General features: G+C 43.6%; 1 protein-coding gene across 1 annotated transcript in view; it reads right to left on the bottom strand.

Moving 5' to 3' along the window:
• Positions 1 to 17,922, bottom strand: part of CCDC170 (coiled-coil domain containing 170) — a 128,699-nt gene that overhangs the window by 71,142 nt on the left and 39,635 nt on the right. The window contains exon 5 of the mRNA XM_055136748.1: positions 17,331 to 17,516. Within this exon, the coding sequence (XP_054992723.1) occupies positions 17,331 to 17,516 (186 nt within the window). The remainder of the gene's footprint in view (positions 1 to 17,330; positions 17,517 to 17,922) is intronic.

Here is a 17,922-nt window from a genome sequence, read left to right as displayed (position 1 = left end):
GAAATCAGAAGTGGCAATCCTACTCCAAAAATTTTTAAAAGTGTGAGTGTTTTTTGGAGCTTATTAAGAGTTGTAAAATTAGAGCATGAAACCAAGGTATAAAAGATTCATGATTTAAAATATCTAAAGCATAAAAAGATATTGGTTTATTTTAAGAGATAACAGGTTTATTATAAGAAACTGGATGATATTCCATGCATATTTTATTGGGACATGTACGAAGTTTGAGAAGGAGGAAATTTCTAATTTTACGTATGGATGCCGGTGATTCTTCTGAGAGAAGTATCTGATAACAGGAGTACTTCAACAGTTACTGATTGTGGAAAAACCTAGACTGTGAAGTTCATCCAGAAATAGCATGAAAGTGTTGTTTTTGTTTAGAGACTAATTGATCTTTGTTGACAAATGTCTCTGAACCAGGACTGGAACTGAAATATTGCTTAATGTGTATAAACTCTGTATTGTAAAGTGAAAAACAATTTCTGTAAAATAAGGTTAGATTTTCTTAAGATTTTCTTGAGGTATTACTGGAAAGATTTGTGAAAATGTTTGTATTGTTTACTACTGGTCATTTTAAACAAAAAAGGGGGAAATGTTGGTATACAACATCCCTTAATCTCAGGCATAAAAAGCTAGCTAGGCCTGGATGTAAACGGTTTATGTTTTGGTTACTGTAACTTTAAATGGCAGTTACTGTTTCCGTTGGTTGATTTGCATATTCGCCTATGTGGCTGAATATGATTGGTTTGTATGTTCATTGAATAAATAAAAGGAGGTTGAACAGGCGGCTCTTGGGCAGGCCATAACACAAAACCTCCGGAGGCAGTCCTGTGATCCTCCCCCAAAAATGTATATTTCTTCTGGGAGTAAATAAAATTGCAACATTGTTGCAACATACAGTCTTCAAGAATTACCTATTTTAACCCCAAGAATTATCTATCTTACTGCTACAAGTCTGTGCCTTATGAAAAAAAAAAGTATGGGCCATGTCATGAATTTGCCCACAGGTGTCACCTAATTTTTTCTGTATTGCTCTCATCTTAGTAGACCTGTCAGCATTGTCAGCACTTAAGTTTGTTTTTAAACACACATTTGATTCCCATCATGATGCTGCTATTATGAAGATTTGGAGATGCACGAGCTAACAGTCCCTCTCAAGAATTCAACATCTAATTATCATCAGGGTTGAGAACCTCTGGCTTGAATTTCAGTCATTCAACTCCCGGCAAATGTCATATCAAAAATCAGTTGGTTATTTCTCTGTGCTGCAGTTAAGGACAAGAGCTAAACTCAGAAATTTCCCCAAATAGACTTTTTCATGCATTTTGAGCATATGTATGAAGTTGAGTTTAAATTTCCAACCAGATTTAATATATATAAAATATAAAATGTCATTTGTCTATAAGTTCAGCCCTAAAATTATACCTGTAGGATAGATTACTAGATACAAGAACTGAGACAGAAAATTCCCCAGAGTAAAGAAAAATAGTAGACCACACATGAATATTCATTGGTATGTGACTAGTTAAACAAAATCCATCCATAATATAAAATACTATACAATCTTTTTTTTTTTAATGAGGATCCTTTTTATATACTGATATGGGAAAAGCTCCAAGTTCTAATTAGTGAAAAAGAATAAGGTGCTTAACTATGTGCCCACTATTACTTGTAGATGAAAAGAGAATAATATAGAAAGGCACAAGCACCCACCAATTCTGACCATATGAGAGCCTGGATGCATGGCTGTTGGGACAGAAAATGAAGACATGTAGATCCGACACACCTACGTAAAGGTCTGTTGAGAGTGCTGAGTCAAAAAACACTGTTTCTAAAATGTGAATAATTACAGTATCGTGTGTAGATATAAAAGAAAGACTAGAGAACACTTGGATATGCATGAGCTAACAGTCCCTCTCAAGAATTCAATGCCAAGAGAGTATGGAGGAGATTGTCTCCCAGAGAGGCGGGGGGAGGGGCGGGGTAGGAGGAGAAACTGGGGTTCTTGGAGGTGGAAGATGTGCACTGGTGGAGGGCTGGTGATCAATCACTGTAGGACTGAAACTCACACAGGACAGGAAAGTTTGTAACTGTATCTCACGGTTATGAAAAATATAATAAAATTAATAAAATAAAAGGAACATCCTGAATTTAAAAAAAAAAGTAATGTGGAGTTCATTCCCGAGTCATTCAGTTTAATCAATAGCTGAATAAATGGCAGTACTCCTACATTTAAAAAAAAAAAAAAGAATTCAATGCCTACTTATCATCAGGGTTGAGAATCTCTGACTTGAACTTCAGTCATTCAACTCCAGGCAAATATTTTCACATTAAAAATCAGTTGGTTATTTCTATGTGCTACAGTTAAGGACAACAGCTAAACTCAGAAACTTCCCCAAACAGACTTTTTCATGCATTTTGAGTATGTATATATATATGTATTTATTTATATATTTGGGTTTAAATTTTCAAAAAATTAAATATAAACATGTCCTTTGTCCCTATAATTTCAGCCCTAAAACTGATTCTGTAGATTAGATTACTAGATAAAAGAACTGACAGAAAATGAGAGGCACCTACGTAAAAGCCCGGTCTGTTAAGAGTGCTGAGGGACTGGAGCGATAGCACAGTGGGTAGGGCGTTTGCCTTGCATGTGGCCAACCGGGGTTCGATTCCCAGAATCCCATATGGTCCCCTAAGTGCCGCCAGGAGTAGTTCCTGAGTGCATGAGCCAGGAGTAACCTCTGAGCATCACCGGGTGTGACCAAAAAAAGCAAAAAAAAAAAAAAATAGAGTGCTGAGAGATAGTACAGAGGGTAGGGTGCTTCCCTTGCATGTGGCCGGTTTGATCCCCAACATCCCATATGGTCCCCAGAACTGCCAGAAGTGATCTCTGAGCACAGAGCGACAAGCAAGCCCTGAGTACCACCAGAGGTAAGTCCTGAGTGGAGAGCCAGAAATAACCTTTGAGCATTGCCAAGTGTGGCCACTCCCTTAAAAAAAGAAAAGGAAAGAAACAAAGACATAAGAATAAAAAACATTTTGTTTGCTTTTTGTTTGGGGGTCACATACAGCAGTGCTCAGGGCTTATTCCTGACTCTGTGCTCGGGAATCACACTTGGCAATGCCTCAGCCAGCTGTCAGGTCAGCCATGTGCAAGGCAACCATCCTGCCTGCTGTACTAGTTCTCCAGCCCCACAAAAAATATATTTATTAAATAATAATAATATAGTGCTGAATCACTGGTGCTGTGAACACATACTCTCTCTTTCTACCCCTTTGACTAGCTTTCACATACATATCTGGAGTAAGAACTGACGTCGGCTCTCCTCCTAGACTCCCACCTGAACCAGACCACCTCTGGAATTTGGCATTCACTTTGGGATTTCAAATCAAATAGAGACAAACCCTTCTAGAAAAGTATGGAGTATAATATGACTTGACTGACAGCTTCCTTAAAAAAAAAAAAAAAACCACACACACACACACACACACACACACACACACACACACACACACACACACCCCTCCCAGTCCCATTCAGATAGCTTCAAAAATGATGAGTAAGAATTTAATCAGCCTGGCAAGCTACTGAGAGTATGGAGCCCACACGGCAGAGCCTGGCAAGCTACCTGTGCGTATTGGATATGCCAAAAACAGTAACAATAAGTCTCTCAATGAGAGATGTTACTGGTGCCCACTCGAACAAATCGATGAGCAACGGGATGACAGTGACAGTGACAGCAATTTGACATTTTTTTTTTTACTGTCACAAGTGAGTTATCTCAAATAGCACTACAACACTTACGACTTAGATGAAATTCAAGTATCTTAGTGTGTACTTTTAGATGTTACCAAGAGAGGGCGCTGTGGTTGAGAGCATTTGTATTGATTTTTCAACAAGACACAATTTCAGGTTTGGCTAAACTCTTCCGTGCCACACACAGCTCTGTTGTGCAAACAAGCACACATCACAACACGCAACATTTCAACACTGATTTTCCAGTTATAGCAAGAGAAAAAATTGTTAAAGTATATAAAATCCAGAATCCCTCTGTTCCCTCAAAAGATAATTAAATCCGGTTATACCTTTACAGAGAAAACTGACAAAACTCTATCCACATAGAGAACTGAGGATTGATTTCCTTTGAAATGCCACATTTGTTTCCTTTTAGATGGAAGATACATATAAATATGTTTTATTTACTTAGATTGCCTTAAAACCTCTTACTGTTAGCAGGCCTCTATGAGACTAGCTGTCTATTGTAAGTGCTTCAGTAGCACAACACAGAAATGGCTTGATATATTATTCTCTGCAAGCAGTACTGTCATTGATCCAACCACACTGATATATAGAGCAAGAAGCTAGTCAGGCTGGAGAGATAGTGCAAGAGGCAGGGCACCTGCCTTGCACACAGCACTCAGTCAGTGGTGACAACACAGGTCACGCCTTGTGCCCTGCCAGATGGGATCCATGAGCACAGAGCCAGAAGTAAGACTTGAGTGCCACCAGGGGTAGCCCCTCACCCAAAAAGAAAAGAAAAGAAAAGAAAAAGAAAGAAAAAAGAAACTAGTTCATTGTTACATCATCATCATTATCATCCCACTGATAGTCGAATTTCTCGAGCAGTCTCAGCAACGTCTCCATTCGTCCTAGCCCTGAGATTTTAAAAGCCTCTCTTTACTCATCCTTTCCAATGGTGCCACATTGGAGGCTCTTTCAGGGTCAAGGGAATGAGACCCATCATTGTTACTGGTTTTGGCATATGAATACACCATGGGGAGCTTGCAAGGCTCTCCCAGGTGGGCAGGAAACTCTCAGTAGCTTTCCAGGTTCTCCCAGAGGGAGAACTAGGCTATAAGATGTCCTCCGGGAGCTTGGCTTTATAGTCTCTGGATGTTGACCATTGTGGAATTACACGGCACCGGGGGCAGTCCCCGGGTGTGACCGCCTAGCTACTGGAAAATGGGAAATCTGGGCAGAAGAGGCCCAGTCCTGATCCGAGCAGGCTTGGAGGTCTCAGCCCCGGGTCCCACACACCTGGGTTCCTCTGCCAGTTCCTTCATGTTGAGGCTCGTCCGAACATGTGGAGAGGAGCCCTGAGCATGGCTGTGGCTAGGTTCTGGAGGTCTTCGGCTGCGGGAGCTCTGCTCGGGGAGGGGAGGTAAACTGAAGCCCATCCCCTCCGAGGAGCCCCGGGGAAGACAGCCAGGCATGGGGGCAAGAGACTCATTGTTACAATAAAAATTTAAATATTTATGTAAGGTATAAACATAAAAAAACAGATTTTAATACAGAGATTTATGATCCACTTTTTGTTCAAATAAAAATACGGACTGACCAGAGCTGTAGTGATAGTGCAGCGGGTAGGGCATTTGCCTTGGACATGTCAGACACTGATTTGTCCCAGCACCCCATGTGGTCCCCCAAGCCTCGCCAAGAGTGATCCCTGAGGGGCTGGAGCAATAGCACAGCAGGTAGGGCGTTGGCCTTGCACACTGCCAACCAGGTTCAATTCCCAGCAACCCATATGGTCCCCTGAGCACTGCCTGGAGTGATTCCTAAGTGCATGAGCCAGGGCGAACCCCTGTGCACCGCTGGATGTGACCCAAAAAGAAAAAAAAAAAAGAGTGATCCCTGAGTGAAGAGCTAGGAGTGAGCTCTGAGCACTGCTGGGTGTGGCCCAAAAATGAAACAAAAGGTACTGGCAAAAAGCTATAAATATGATCATATTCTCTACATTAATTCTACACATATCTTTCAGAAAAGGATATGTGCTGTCTACATAACTATCTTCTTTCCCCCATATTCATTCATTCTATTTGTATTTTCCAACACTTAAAATCTAAGGTTGTGTCAGATCAAATAGTTCTCTATTATTTTTGTTGATATTTCAAAGGCATTTTGTCACTAACAGATTGACACTAAAGAAAAATTGTTTCTTGTTTTTAAACTGCTTGAAAATAAAACTAGAAATGGAGACATTAGAGACAAGTGTGAGGAAGGTCCTGAAAGTGTATTCTAAGAGAAAATGTTAAAAGAACTGGAGCATTTATCCCAACAATATCTTCGAACAATTGAAAGACATTTATGAAGCTGAACCTATAGGATTAGGTTTATTCTACTTGTGCTCATAATCCATTGGAGTCAAAACTTCAGAGTAACACTGTACTTCGAAACAAGACAGCCGGGGCCTGAGCAATAGTCCAATGGGTAAGGTGTTTGCCTTGCAAGCAGCCAACCCGGGTGCTCCCAGCTCCGTATATGGTCCCCTGGACCCTGCCATGAGTAATTCTTGAGTTCAGAGCCAGGACTAACCTCTAAGCTTTGCCAGGTGTGGCCCTAAGCACCTCCCAACCACCAAAAAAAAAAAAAAAAAAAACAGAGGAAGCCCTTTCTCAAGTCTGAACTATACCAGTGGCATTATCAACCTTAGAAAATAATTAGAGGGTGCTGGAGCGATAGCACAGCAGGTAGGGCATTTGCCTTGTATGCAGCTGACCCGGGTTCGATTCCCAGCATCCCTTATGGTCCCTGGAGCACTGCCAGGGTAATCAGGAGTAATTCCTGAGTGCAGAGCCAGTAGTAACCACTGTACATCACCAGGTGTGACCCAAAATGCAAAAAAAAAGAAAAGAAAATTAGAAGTCAGATTAAGCTTAAATTCTCTTATTAACAAATTCAATGCAAGACAACAATGAATGTGGCCGCTCTGAGGCCAGTGTGGTCCCGACTGCCAGACAGTACTAAGTCTTAGTCTTGTACTGGCCAGTCCAGGCCTCTCCCGAGGACCATGGACAGTTCCCAGCCAGCCCCTTAATAAAGGATACCAGCCTAGGGAAATGGGTTACAGATCACATAGATTACACAAATGACAAAAATATTTATGTCATCGTGTTAAATGCTATTGCAACTGATTTTAAACTCAGAGTGAACGGAAGACAAAGCACTGAAGAACTCTGTATGCTGCCTATTGCTCTCGATATACTATTATATTATTCATTACTATAACATAGCAAAAGTTATATATTAGAATATTATTATATCTCCATTACCAAGATCTAAATGATAAAAAAGCAGAAGCAAATAAATATCTCATATTTCATAACAAGAGGGCTAAGAATAGGTGAATTAGGTGAATTATTTTAATGTCTTCATAATAATTATCAGAAGTGGGGGCTGGAGCAATAGCACAGCAGGTAGGGCATTTGCCTTGCATGCGGCCAAACTGGGTTCGATTCCCAGTATCCCATATGGTCCCCTGAGCACCGCCAGGGGTAATTCCTGAGTGTAGAGCCAGGAGTAACCCCTGAGCATCACCAGATGTGGCCCAAAAATAAAAAAATAATAATAATAATTATCATTATTATCAGAAGTTAAAAGAAAAGTAGGAATAAGAGAATAAATTTTAAAAAGTTTTTCAATATTACTGTGCAGTCTCCTGAACAATTATTTTAATATTTTACGTGTATTAATTTTATATTTTAAAGTTTTATCATTATAAAGTTTTGGTTGTTTATCATGAAAGATACTATTTTAATAATTATTTTCATTTTAATTTCTCACCCAGAGACTACAGTAGAACTCTCCCAGCCTGAGTACAGAGCGACAGTACAGTAGGTAAGGTACCTGCCTTGCACACAGCCAACCTGGATTTGATCCCCAGCACCCACTCCATAAACTCCTGCCAGGAGTTATCTCTAAGTCAGGGCCAGGCCTTTGAGTAAAGTCAGATATGGTTCCCCTGCTAAAAAAAATAAAAATAAAATAATAAAAAATAATAATAACTCCTACCTGCTGTCTTATTGCTCTGACCCCCATAGGGGAAAAAAAAAAAGAAGTCTCCCAATCTTACAGAAATCAGAAAGAGACTTAAAATTCCATCATAAATGACTTCAGGGGCCAGAGCAATAGCACAGCGGGTAGGGCATTTGCCTTGCACACGGCAGACCCGGGTTCAATCCCCGGCATCCCCTATGTTCCCCCAAGCACCACCAGGAGTAATTCCTGAGAGTAGAGCCAGGAGTAACCCCTGACCATCGCTGGGTGTGACCCAAAACACAAAAAAAAAGAAAGAAAGAAAGAAATGTCTCCGATGCTATTTGGTGGCCACAAGCCAAGGGACTTTCATGCACTCCATGTTTCACTAAGACGGGAGCAGGACGAGGGAGAGACATGATCTCCTCTCTTCCGAGCCTAACTTGCTTGGGTGGACTGCCCAGCAGAACCACACAACACAGAGAGGAAGTGGGACACTCCCTGCCTCTGAGGAATCCCAGGAAAGGCAGGGGACTAGCTCGCCAGGACACCTGGGGAGGGCGAGGCAGAAGGAAGGAGTCAGCCCTGACCACAAAACAAAACAAGCAAACAAAATATGTCTGATTTCTCGTGAAACATGCTAGTAAGTTCTCACTAGCAGGAAGTATTTCCACAGAAATACTTCTGTGGAAGTATTTCTAGTCCTTAGGTAATAATATATTTCTTTCAATTCCTTTGTAAAAATCAAACAACTGACAAAGCGAAATTTAAACACGTGAGCAGCATCTATCCCGGGTACTTTATAAGTATTATGCCATTCATTCCTAACAATAATTTTTTAGGGGGTAGGGGAGAGTCACCCAAGTTTCCTTGCTCAGGAATCACCCCTGGCAGTGCTCGGGAACCACATGGGATGCCGAGGCTCGAACCCACATCAATGTGTGCGAGTATGTGTCCTACCTGCTGTCCTCTTGCTCTGGCCCTCTCCTAACAGTCAGTGTGAGAAATGGACCCTTAAATTACATTTCTATTTTAGAAACAAGAAATGAAGGGTCAAAGAGGTTTTAAAAATAAAAGCTCCAGATGTCTCGGTTCACACAGATGATTCTGGTGCCAGAATGAAAAGCCCAACAACCTTAAGAGAAATGAGCTAAAGGTCCTTTTTTTCCCAAAGTTTTTTTTTTAATTGTTGTATTTGCTCTTGGTGAAATTAAAAAGTTATTCATGCTTGGGTCTCATGGATACACTATTTCAACACCAGTATCCCTTCACCTGTGACCACTTCCCCCCCACCCCACCAGTCTGCTTTTATGAGAGGTGTGTTTTTGAAGAACAAGTTTTGGGGCTGGAGAAATAGCACAGTGGGTAGGGTGTTTGCCTTGCATGCCACCGACCCGGGTTCAATTCCCAGCATCCCATATGGTCCCCTGAGCACTGCCAGGGGGTAATTCCTGACTACAGAGCCAGGAGTAACCCTTGTGCATCGCTGGGTGTGACCCAAAAAAAGGCAAAAGAAAAAAAAAACAAGTTTTTGCGCTTACAATACTGCTGCTGATTGGCTTCTGGTCATAACACCTGAAAATGCTCTTGCTGGTAGACTTATGGCACTAAACTTTGATGGGGGAAGTCACAGCAACCACACATAGAGAGGTGGGACATGCCCCCAGGAAGCCCACCCCAATGTAAATTAATGGTAAGTGCGTGAAAAACGAAAACCAAAGCCACAGCCTTACCTCTTAGCCCCTCTGCTCTCTGCATTGCCCAGACCCCCTCTAGACATCCACCATGGCAGGATTCCCAACCAGGAAAGGAGCAGGCTCATTCTCCCAGCCCAGGGCTTCCTAACCCCAAACCACCACATTTTCCTTCTTTAAATCTAGATTTTTTTAACTCTTTTATTGAATCGCTGTGAGATAGACCCTTATGAAGCTTATAAAACCTCATGATTGGATTTTAGTCATACAGTGTTCCAACACGCATCCCATCCCTCCACCAGTGTACATTTCCCTGCACCAGTGTCCCCAGGTTCCCCCCACCGACCCCCCCAATTCCCACCCCTGCCTGCCTCTATGGCAGGTACTTTTCTTCTCTCTATCTCTCTCTCTCTCTTCTCTCTCTCCCCTCCTCACTCTCTTTCTCCCTCCCTTTCTCCTTTCTCTCCCTTCCTCCCTCTCTCCTCTCTCTCCCTCTCTCCTCTCTCTCTTCCTCCTTTCTCCTATCTCCTTCCTCTCTCTCTCTCTCTCTCTCTCTCTCTCTCTCTCTCTCTCCTTTTGGGCATTGTGGTTTACAATGTTGATACTGAAAAGTTCTCAAGAATATCCCTTACCTACTTTTAACCCTCCTATCTTGTCCAGCGTGATCATCCCCAGCTATTATTGTCATACTGGTCTCTTCTCTATCTTACCTACCCTCAGCCCCATACACAATTGTGGTTAGTTTCAACCACTGACCAGTCCTCCCTCCAACCCCTGTTTTCCCTGGCCATGGACATACATCTAGATTTAATGAAAATGTGAACCATATGCTGGAAGGAGATTGTCTGAAATCCTATAGCTAAGTTTAACTTCCGCTGATGTGAACATCAACAGTCTAGCCATATTGAGTGTCTGTGTGAAGGAGTGACTATTTTTCTTATTGTTGACTCATGGGAAGATAACAAGAGAAAAGGTTTCAAGATCTGATAGCTTATATTATCAGATACAATCCTCAACATCATCAACTGATGATTTTCAAATATCAATACCCCATCATAATAAGAAACTCTCATGTGCATACTCATCGGGACATTTCTCATTAAATCACTTAAAGATTACTCCCCATCAGTGCCCCAGTCTGCAGCTATTTCTGGACATTCATTCTGGACTTCATAATAAAGTAAGTTTCCAACCTCAAAAACAGAGATTTAGGCAGCATTTTGAAATTCTTTCTGAGACCATTAAAGTGTCAGGAAAGTCACCTGACATCATTTTGTAGTATTAAATCTTTGGAGTCATAATACTATGAATGGATACTTTATTCAAGACCTAATTTTTTATTACCCACTTTACTTTTTTAATGATTTTGGCAGAAAGTTCACCCCAAAGTGAATGTGTTTGCAAAGTCTGAAAAGCATTGCATCATTTAGAACACTCATAAGAAAAGGAGCAATCTCTGCTATTTTAGTGGCCTTTTAGTGGCCTTTTGTGACACATTCTCATTCCCTACCACTAATCTCCAGAAGTGTGCTTCTATAAGTAGACATTACATTCTTTCTAATGTCCAAGGCTTGGTTATTTAATAATTGAATTCATTCATTCACTGGGGAAGGCTGCAGGACTACCTAGAGTCATTCCACTGACAAATAATCATTGTCATTGGAATTGAACATAGGATGTACCTGTGACTGTGCATGTCCAGAGGATAATAATAAGAGCATAATAACATAGTGCCTGGGGGTTCAAATCCCAGCCTTGCCACTAAGGAGCTGTGTGAACTTAAGCTAAGTACATAATCTCTCTGAGCACGTATGACAGCATAATTGCACTAATACTAAGTGATCTATGGATGGTGACCATGGTACTAATAGTTGTTGATAATATCAACTGAAAAATCCGAAAGCCTTAAACCCCATCCAATGAATTATTGATGAAAAAATGGTTGAAAGTCATTTTGAAATGATCCTATGTATATTGTAAGACAAAGAAAATGAGAAAATATTAGGATTGAAAGATACCAATAAAGAGATATTTAGAAAACTCGAGATTATTACCAGTGTCCATTTATTGCTAAAAATGTACTAGTAGATTGGTCCACTAATGAAATGACATCCAAGAGGCAATGAGCCCACCTAAAGCCTAAATCTGATTTTCCAAGCACCAAAGAAAGAAGACATGAAAGAACTCTAAATAATTGGCTGAATTTAGTTATGATTTTTGAATGAAAAATAAGAGACCTGGGATGTCATTTGTTAGAAAGCAAGGATGCACTGGAAGGTGCAGGGCCCCCAAATCCACTAAAAGACTTTTCTGCTGGCTCAATCTACTGGAGTAGGGGCACCCCAACAAGAATAAGACATTATAGGTCCAGTGGACACTTGCCTTGCACATGGCCGACCCGGGTGCAATCCCCAGCATCCCTTCCCTGAGCACTGCCAGGAGAGATGCCTGAGTATAGTAGAATCATAAATAAGTACTGAACACTGCTGGGTGTGCCCCCCCCAGATAAAAAGAATAAGACCTTGTAATAGAATACAGAAATGAAAATGCACATGTCCACAGGGTTGAAAAAGAAAACTCAAATATGCCAAGCTTTTATTCATAATAAAATGCCATCTAGCAAGTCCAAGGAATGAAAAAGTTAAAAGTTCCACCTTCCCCTTCCCATTAAATTAATCAAGAAGCAATCAGAGGTAACATCACCCAGCAAAGCCGATGGGAAAAAGAAATAATCCCCCCAAGAATTACCCCATAGATACCTCGCATAAGTGCAGAATTAGCAAATGTGCCATCATGCTGAAGAGACGGGCAGCCTGCAGTGTCAGTGACAGTGGAACAATTCGACATCATTTACTTGCCTTTAATGTGACATAATATCAAGCATACATCTGGACCTCAGAAATATTCTTGCAAACAATCCAGCCTCTAGATCCAACTATAATTGACAGAGTACAGAGAAACATTAGACAATATCATGAAGCAAACAGCCCTGACGTCTCCCAAACCTCAATAAACGCAAACGTTATGAAAGAACTAGAATCAACAAGCGCAATGAATGAACGTAGACAGCATCTCAATTGGAGGAAGAAAGTATCTCTAAGCTGCACTCTGACGGCAAGTGCTGAAAGCAATGTTGGCTATTTTATGATTATTGGCTCTCTGTGCTGTGTAACAAATTACCCCCAAAATTATGGGTTCGAGTCAGAAAACAGCTATTATCTCACAGTTTCCATCTCACAGTGAACAATAATGCCTCAATACCACCTGTGGAAGTTTTCAAGCCCACGTGGCTTTTGGTACCCCAACCCTTTATGGGCTTAGTTCTTCCCTTGTGTGCGGGTCGAGAATTGGAGGATTAATTAACTGGGTCTTTCTGACTAAAACAATCTCTTTAGAGGCTAGAGGCAGTGTACAGCAGGTAAGGTGCTCACCTTGCATTAAGGTAACCCATGTTCGATCCTGGCACCCCATAAGGTTCCCCAAGATCACCAGGAGTGATCCCTGAGCACAGAGCCAGGAGTAAACACTGAGCACCCATCAGGTGTTGCCCAGAAATACAAACAAAAAAAATTTTTTTAAAGTTAGACACAAGGCCAGGTAAATAATATAAGGATTATGGTAGCACTGTAGCACTGTCGTCCTGTTGCTCATCGATTTGCTCAAGCGGGCACCAGTAATGTCTCCACTGTGAGACTTGTTGTTACTGTTTTTGGCATATTGAATATGCCACGGGTAGCTTGCCAGGCCCTGCCGTGGGGGTGAGACACTCTTGGTAGCTTGAGGGACGAAGGAATCAAACCCGGGTCGGCCACATGCAAGGCAAACGCCCTACCTGCTGTCACTCCAGGGATTATGGTACTTACCTCAAATTCAGCTGACTAGGGTTCAATCCCCAGAACTGCACATTTCCCCCAAGCACCACCAGAAAGTGATCCCTGAGCACAGAGGCAGGAGTAAGCCCTATGCGCCCCTGAATGTGACCCAAAAGCAAACAAACAAACAAGATGTTAGGCAACTCACTGGCCAGTGCTCCAAGCATGTCAGGCCCATGGTAGCGATGGATCGCAACTCCTGGAACCTGGGCTCAGGGCTCCTGTGTGAGTTCTAACCTGGCTTTGGTCTCTCCCATAAGCAACGATTCCAGTGAGATCCAAAGAGTGAGTCTACATTGTTCATATAAAGTGTGTAAGAGGGAAATTACATACGCAGGCCTTACCTATTCCATCAAAACTCTAAAATATTTTAACACAGAAATGCTTTAAAAGTGTTAGCAATGACAGGTGAGACATGATTATTTCCATAATGAGATCCAAGTATAAAACAAATTCTAATGTGATATACTTTAGATTCCAGGGTTGAACTGGTAGTATGTAGATGAGAATAGGAATTTTTATATTGTCTCAAATGGCTTTAACCTTCTTATTTACATAGGTCAGAATCATATAGTACTCACTAACTGGCCCCTACTGATTTATTTTCTGATCATTCTATTTGCCATAAAGTTTCATTGCAATAAGTAATATAAAGTAAATTTATTATATGCCAAAGTGGGCAAGTCGGGAGAGGGAGGGAAACTGGGCATATTGGTGAGGGAAGGTCCTACTGGTGGTGTTGGAACACCAAATGCTTGGAGCAACTGTATAAAGAACAACTTTGTAAATCATGATGTTTTCAAAAAAAATCAATTTGGGGGGGGCTGGAGCGATAGCACAGCAGATAGGGCGTTTGCCTTGTATGTGGCCAACCTAGGTTCGATTCCCAGCATCCCATATGGTCCCCTGAGCACCACCAGGAGTAATTCCTGAGTGCAGAGCCAGGAGTAACCTTTGAGCATCGCTGGGTGTGACCCAAAAAGAAAAAAAAATCAATTTTTTAAAAGAGTGTCTGAAAGAAAAGACTCTATGTACAAGTCAGTCTTCAAAGTGACACCCATACCTGGGCTCACTCTATTTGAGTTCTGTAGTCAGAAAGAATATATGCGTGTCGATAACTTGCTTTTGAAGTTATTAACTTGCAAATACTCATGCATATAACTGGTGCATCAAAATAGATTTTAGCTAGTTCCCCATTGTCTTCCTGCACCTTTTTCTCTATCTAAATTTTTTCCACATGAAAAGGGTAGAGGAGGGGCTGGAGCAATAGCACAGCGGGTAGGGCACATGGCTGACCGGGGTTGATTCCCAGCATCCCATAGGGTCCCCTGAGCACCGCCAGGAGTAATTCCTGAGTGCAGGGCCAGGAGTAACCCCTGTGCATTGCCGGATTTTTAGTATCACACTGGACTTAATTTTGTCCCTTCACAGTTCATTTGTTAAAGTCTTAACACCGAGTGCCATGGTACTTGGAAACAGGACCATGGGTGCGAGATCACTGGGTTCAGATGGATGTCGGGGTAGTGCTGGCATTAGTGCCCACTGAGGAAGGGGCACCAGAGAGTGATCCCTGCCACATGATGTGGGGAAGCAGCCGCCAAACACTGGGAAGGGAGCCCTCACCTAGAACCCCGGCCTAGGACTCGAGAGACAAGTGCCTGTCATGAGGTCTCTCTGTGGGGTTTGCTTATGGCCGTCCATGCAGACTCAGACAAAGGTGCAACACGAGTGAAGGGACTTGACACCAATCATGAAATCTTCTCTCTTCTATGAACTCCAGAAAGAAGACATTGGCCCCAGCAGGTCCAGGCGATGGTCCCTTTGAGAAGTGGACGCTCTGTGGAATCCTTATAAAGGTCGAATCATATAGTACTAACTGGCCCCTGCTGATTTATTTTCTGATCATTCTATGATCAGCCGGGTGCCCTGGCTCCACACTATGTCCCCATGTATATTCAGGGGAGTCCATGTGAGGAGGGAAAATGAGATTTGTGCAAAATACAGAGGAACTCTGAGCTTCCATGTGCACAGATATGAAGAGAAGCAGAAAACACTGGCTAGGATGCAGGACAGATGCTGGACTTAGTGGAGCAAGTGGACCCAGGACCGCCACATGGGAGAGAACGCTGAGTGGAATGTTTGTGTCGGCTTTTTGGTTCTGAGGCCGACATCTAGCAGTGCCCTGAGCTTATTCCTGGCTCTGTGCTCGGGCAAGATTCCTGGAGGGAGCTCAGGAGACCATAAGGGATGCTAGGGATAGAACCCAGGTCTGTTACACGCAAGGCAAACGCCCTACCCGCTGTATTATGGCTCCAGCCCAGATCCTAAAACCGCTTTTTTTTTTTTTTTTGCTTTTTGGGCCACACCCAGCAATGTTTAGGGGTTAGTCCTGGCTCTGCATTCAGGAATCACTCCTGGTGGTGTTCGGGGGACCATATGGGATGCTGGGAATCCAACCCGGGTTGGCCGCGTGCAAGGCAAACGCCCTACCTGCTGTACTATGGCTAGAGAGTTGAACTTACCTATTTTTTGTCTCTGTGAGAATGAAACACTTCTCACAGCGACTCCCACACAATGAAAGGTTTTATTTCTTGACTTATTCATCATTGGTTTGGGGGACACACCTGGCAGTGCTTTGGGGGCCTTGCTCAAGCTCAGGGCTCAGGAGTCATTCTTTCGGCTGCTTCAGGGTATTGTACGCAGTGCTGGGAATTGAACCTGAGCGCTTGCATTTAAAGCACACGCTCCAGGGGCGGGAGCAAAAGCGCAGCGGAGAGGTTATTTGCCTGACCACAGCCAGCTCTGGTTGGATGGCCAGCATCCCATAGGGGGCCCTGAGCACCTCCAGGAGCAATTACTGAGTGCAGCGCCAGGAGCAACCCCTGAGCACACTGGGGTCAAAATAAATAAATAAAGCTCCAGCCCCTCATGGGAGGTTTCAGAGATGGATTTGGTACAGACCCTTAGACTCTGGTTTGGGTTTTTTTGTGTGTGTTGTTTTGTTTTTTCTTTTCAAGTCACAGCCAGTGATGCTCAGGGGTCACTCCTGGCTCTGCACTCAGGAATTACCCCTGGCAGTGCTCAGGGGAATCTAACCTGGTCGGCCACGTGCAAGGCAAACGCCCTACCCACTGTGCTATCCCTCCAGCCCCCCAGACCCTTAGACTCTGAAGACAGAAATCAGGTTCCCCAGGGGAAGCTGGACTTCGCTGAGGGAGTCCCCTGAACTGAGGTGGGTGACACTGGCCTGGAGCAGCAGACGTGTGAGGTAACAGTGCTCCCCTCAAAAATAAATATTTGCCAAATTAGTGTTGCTCTGAAAATGATAAGATGAATAAATAAAGGTTTATTGGGGCAGGGGGCTGGAGAGATAGTACAGCAGGTAAGCCGTTTGCCTTGCACCTGGCTGACTCCAGTTGAATCCCCTACACCCGATAGAGGGGGGCCCTGAGCCCCCACAGATCCCTGCGCACAGAGTAAGCCCTGAGCACCCCTGGGTGTGGCCCCTGATTTTCTTTTTAATAATAAAATTAATTTTTTATTTTAAATCAATTGTGAACAGAGCTTCTGGGTGGCAGAAGAAAATGCATTAAGGAGAATCCCTGCCGCTGTCCCTCCCCTACCTACCTCGGCGTCCACTAAAAATTGTGTCTCCCAGATGCACTTGCTATTTGTTTAAAAAAAAAAAAAAAGGATTCTTACGTGTCCTGAAAGATCCTTGTTGTTGAACCCGAGTAAGTCACGATCTGGACAAACCTTTCCCTTTGGAGTGTTTTCAATTTCCCTCTTTCTAATTAGAAAACCCTATCCAACGGTCTGCTGAGGTCACCCTGTCCCTTGGTGCCCCCGCCTGCCCTCCGCCCCCGCCTGCCCTCCACCCCCGCCTGGAGCGGCCTTGCGAGCCGGGTCAGCCCCGTGGGCGGCCGCTCGCCCCCGCCCGCCTCACCCGCGCGTCCCGCCCGCGCCCCGCGCCCCGCGCCCCGCGCCCCGCCCGCGCGCCCCTACCTGGCCCAGCCGCTCCCGCTCCTGCGCGCCCAGGGCCGCCCGCCGCTGCTCGCCCTGCAGCTCCGAGGCCAGCCTGGAGATGGTTTCTCTGCTCGCCTTGGCTTCCATCTCGTGCACGGCCCTCGCCTCTTCCAGAGTCACAACTTGGCCTTTCACCGTCACGTTTTCCTCGCGCAGCTCCTGTAGCTGGAGAGAAAGCAGTGAACCACTGTCCCGTAGGAAACAAACGCACAAACAAACACACACAAACAAAAGCAATTTCCACTGCTTCTTGCGAGCCACTTCCCCTCGGGACTGCTTTACACCACTTGGGGAGGGAAATGGAAATTAGTACCGTTTCTCCACGGGCTCCCAAAAGGCCCCGTTTTCAAAGGCTTCCTGTACACACGGTGAGAGCCGGGGCACAGGTTCAGGGGAATCAAATGCTACAAGATGCACAATGAGAGTTCAGCTAAACACACACACACACACACACACACACACACACACACACACACACACAGAGCCTGAGGTTGCTACAAGATATACAATGAGAGTACAGCTAAAAGTGTGCGTGGGTGCGAGCAAACACACACACACACCGCCTGAGACT

This window comes from Sorex araneus, chromosome 4, assembly GCF_027595985.1.
Source record: "Sorex araneus isolate mSorAra2 chromosome 4, mSorAra2.pri, whole genome shotgun sequence".
Lineage (NCBI taxonomy): Eukaryota > Metazoa > Chordata > Mammalia > Eulipotyphla > Soricidae > Sorex > Sorex araneus.
The sequence above is the reverse complement of the archived record's forward strand: the minus strand, read 5'-3'. Positions and strand labels throughout refer to the sequence as shown.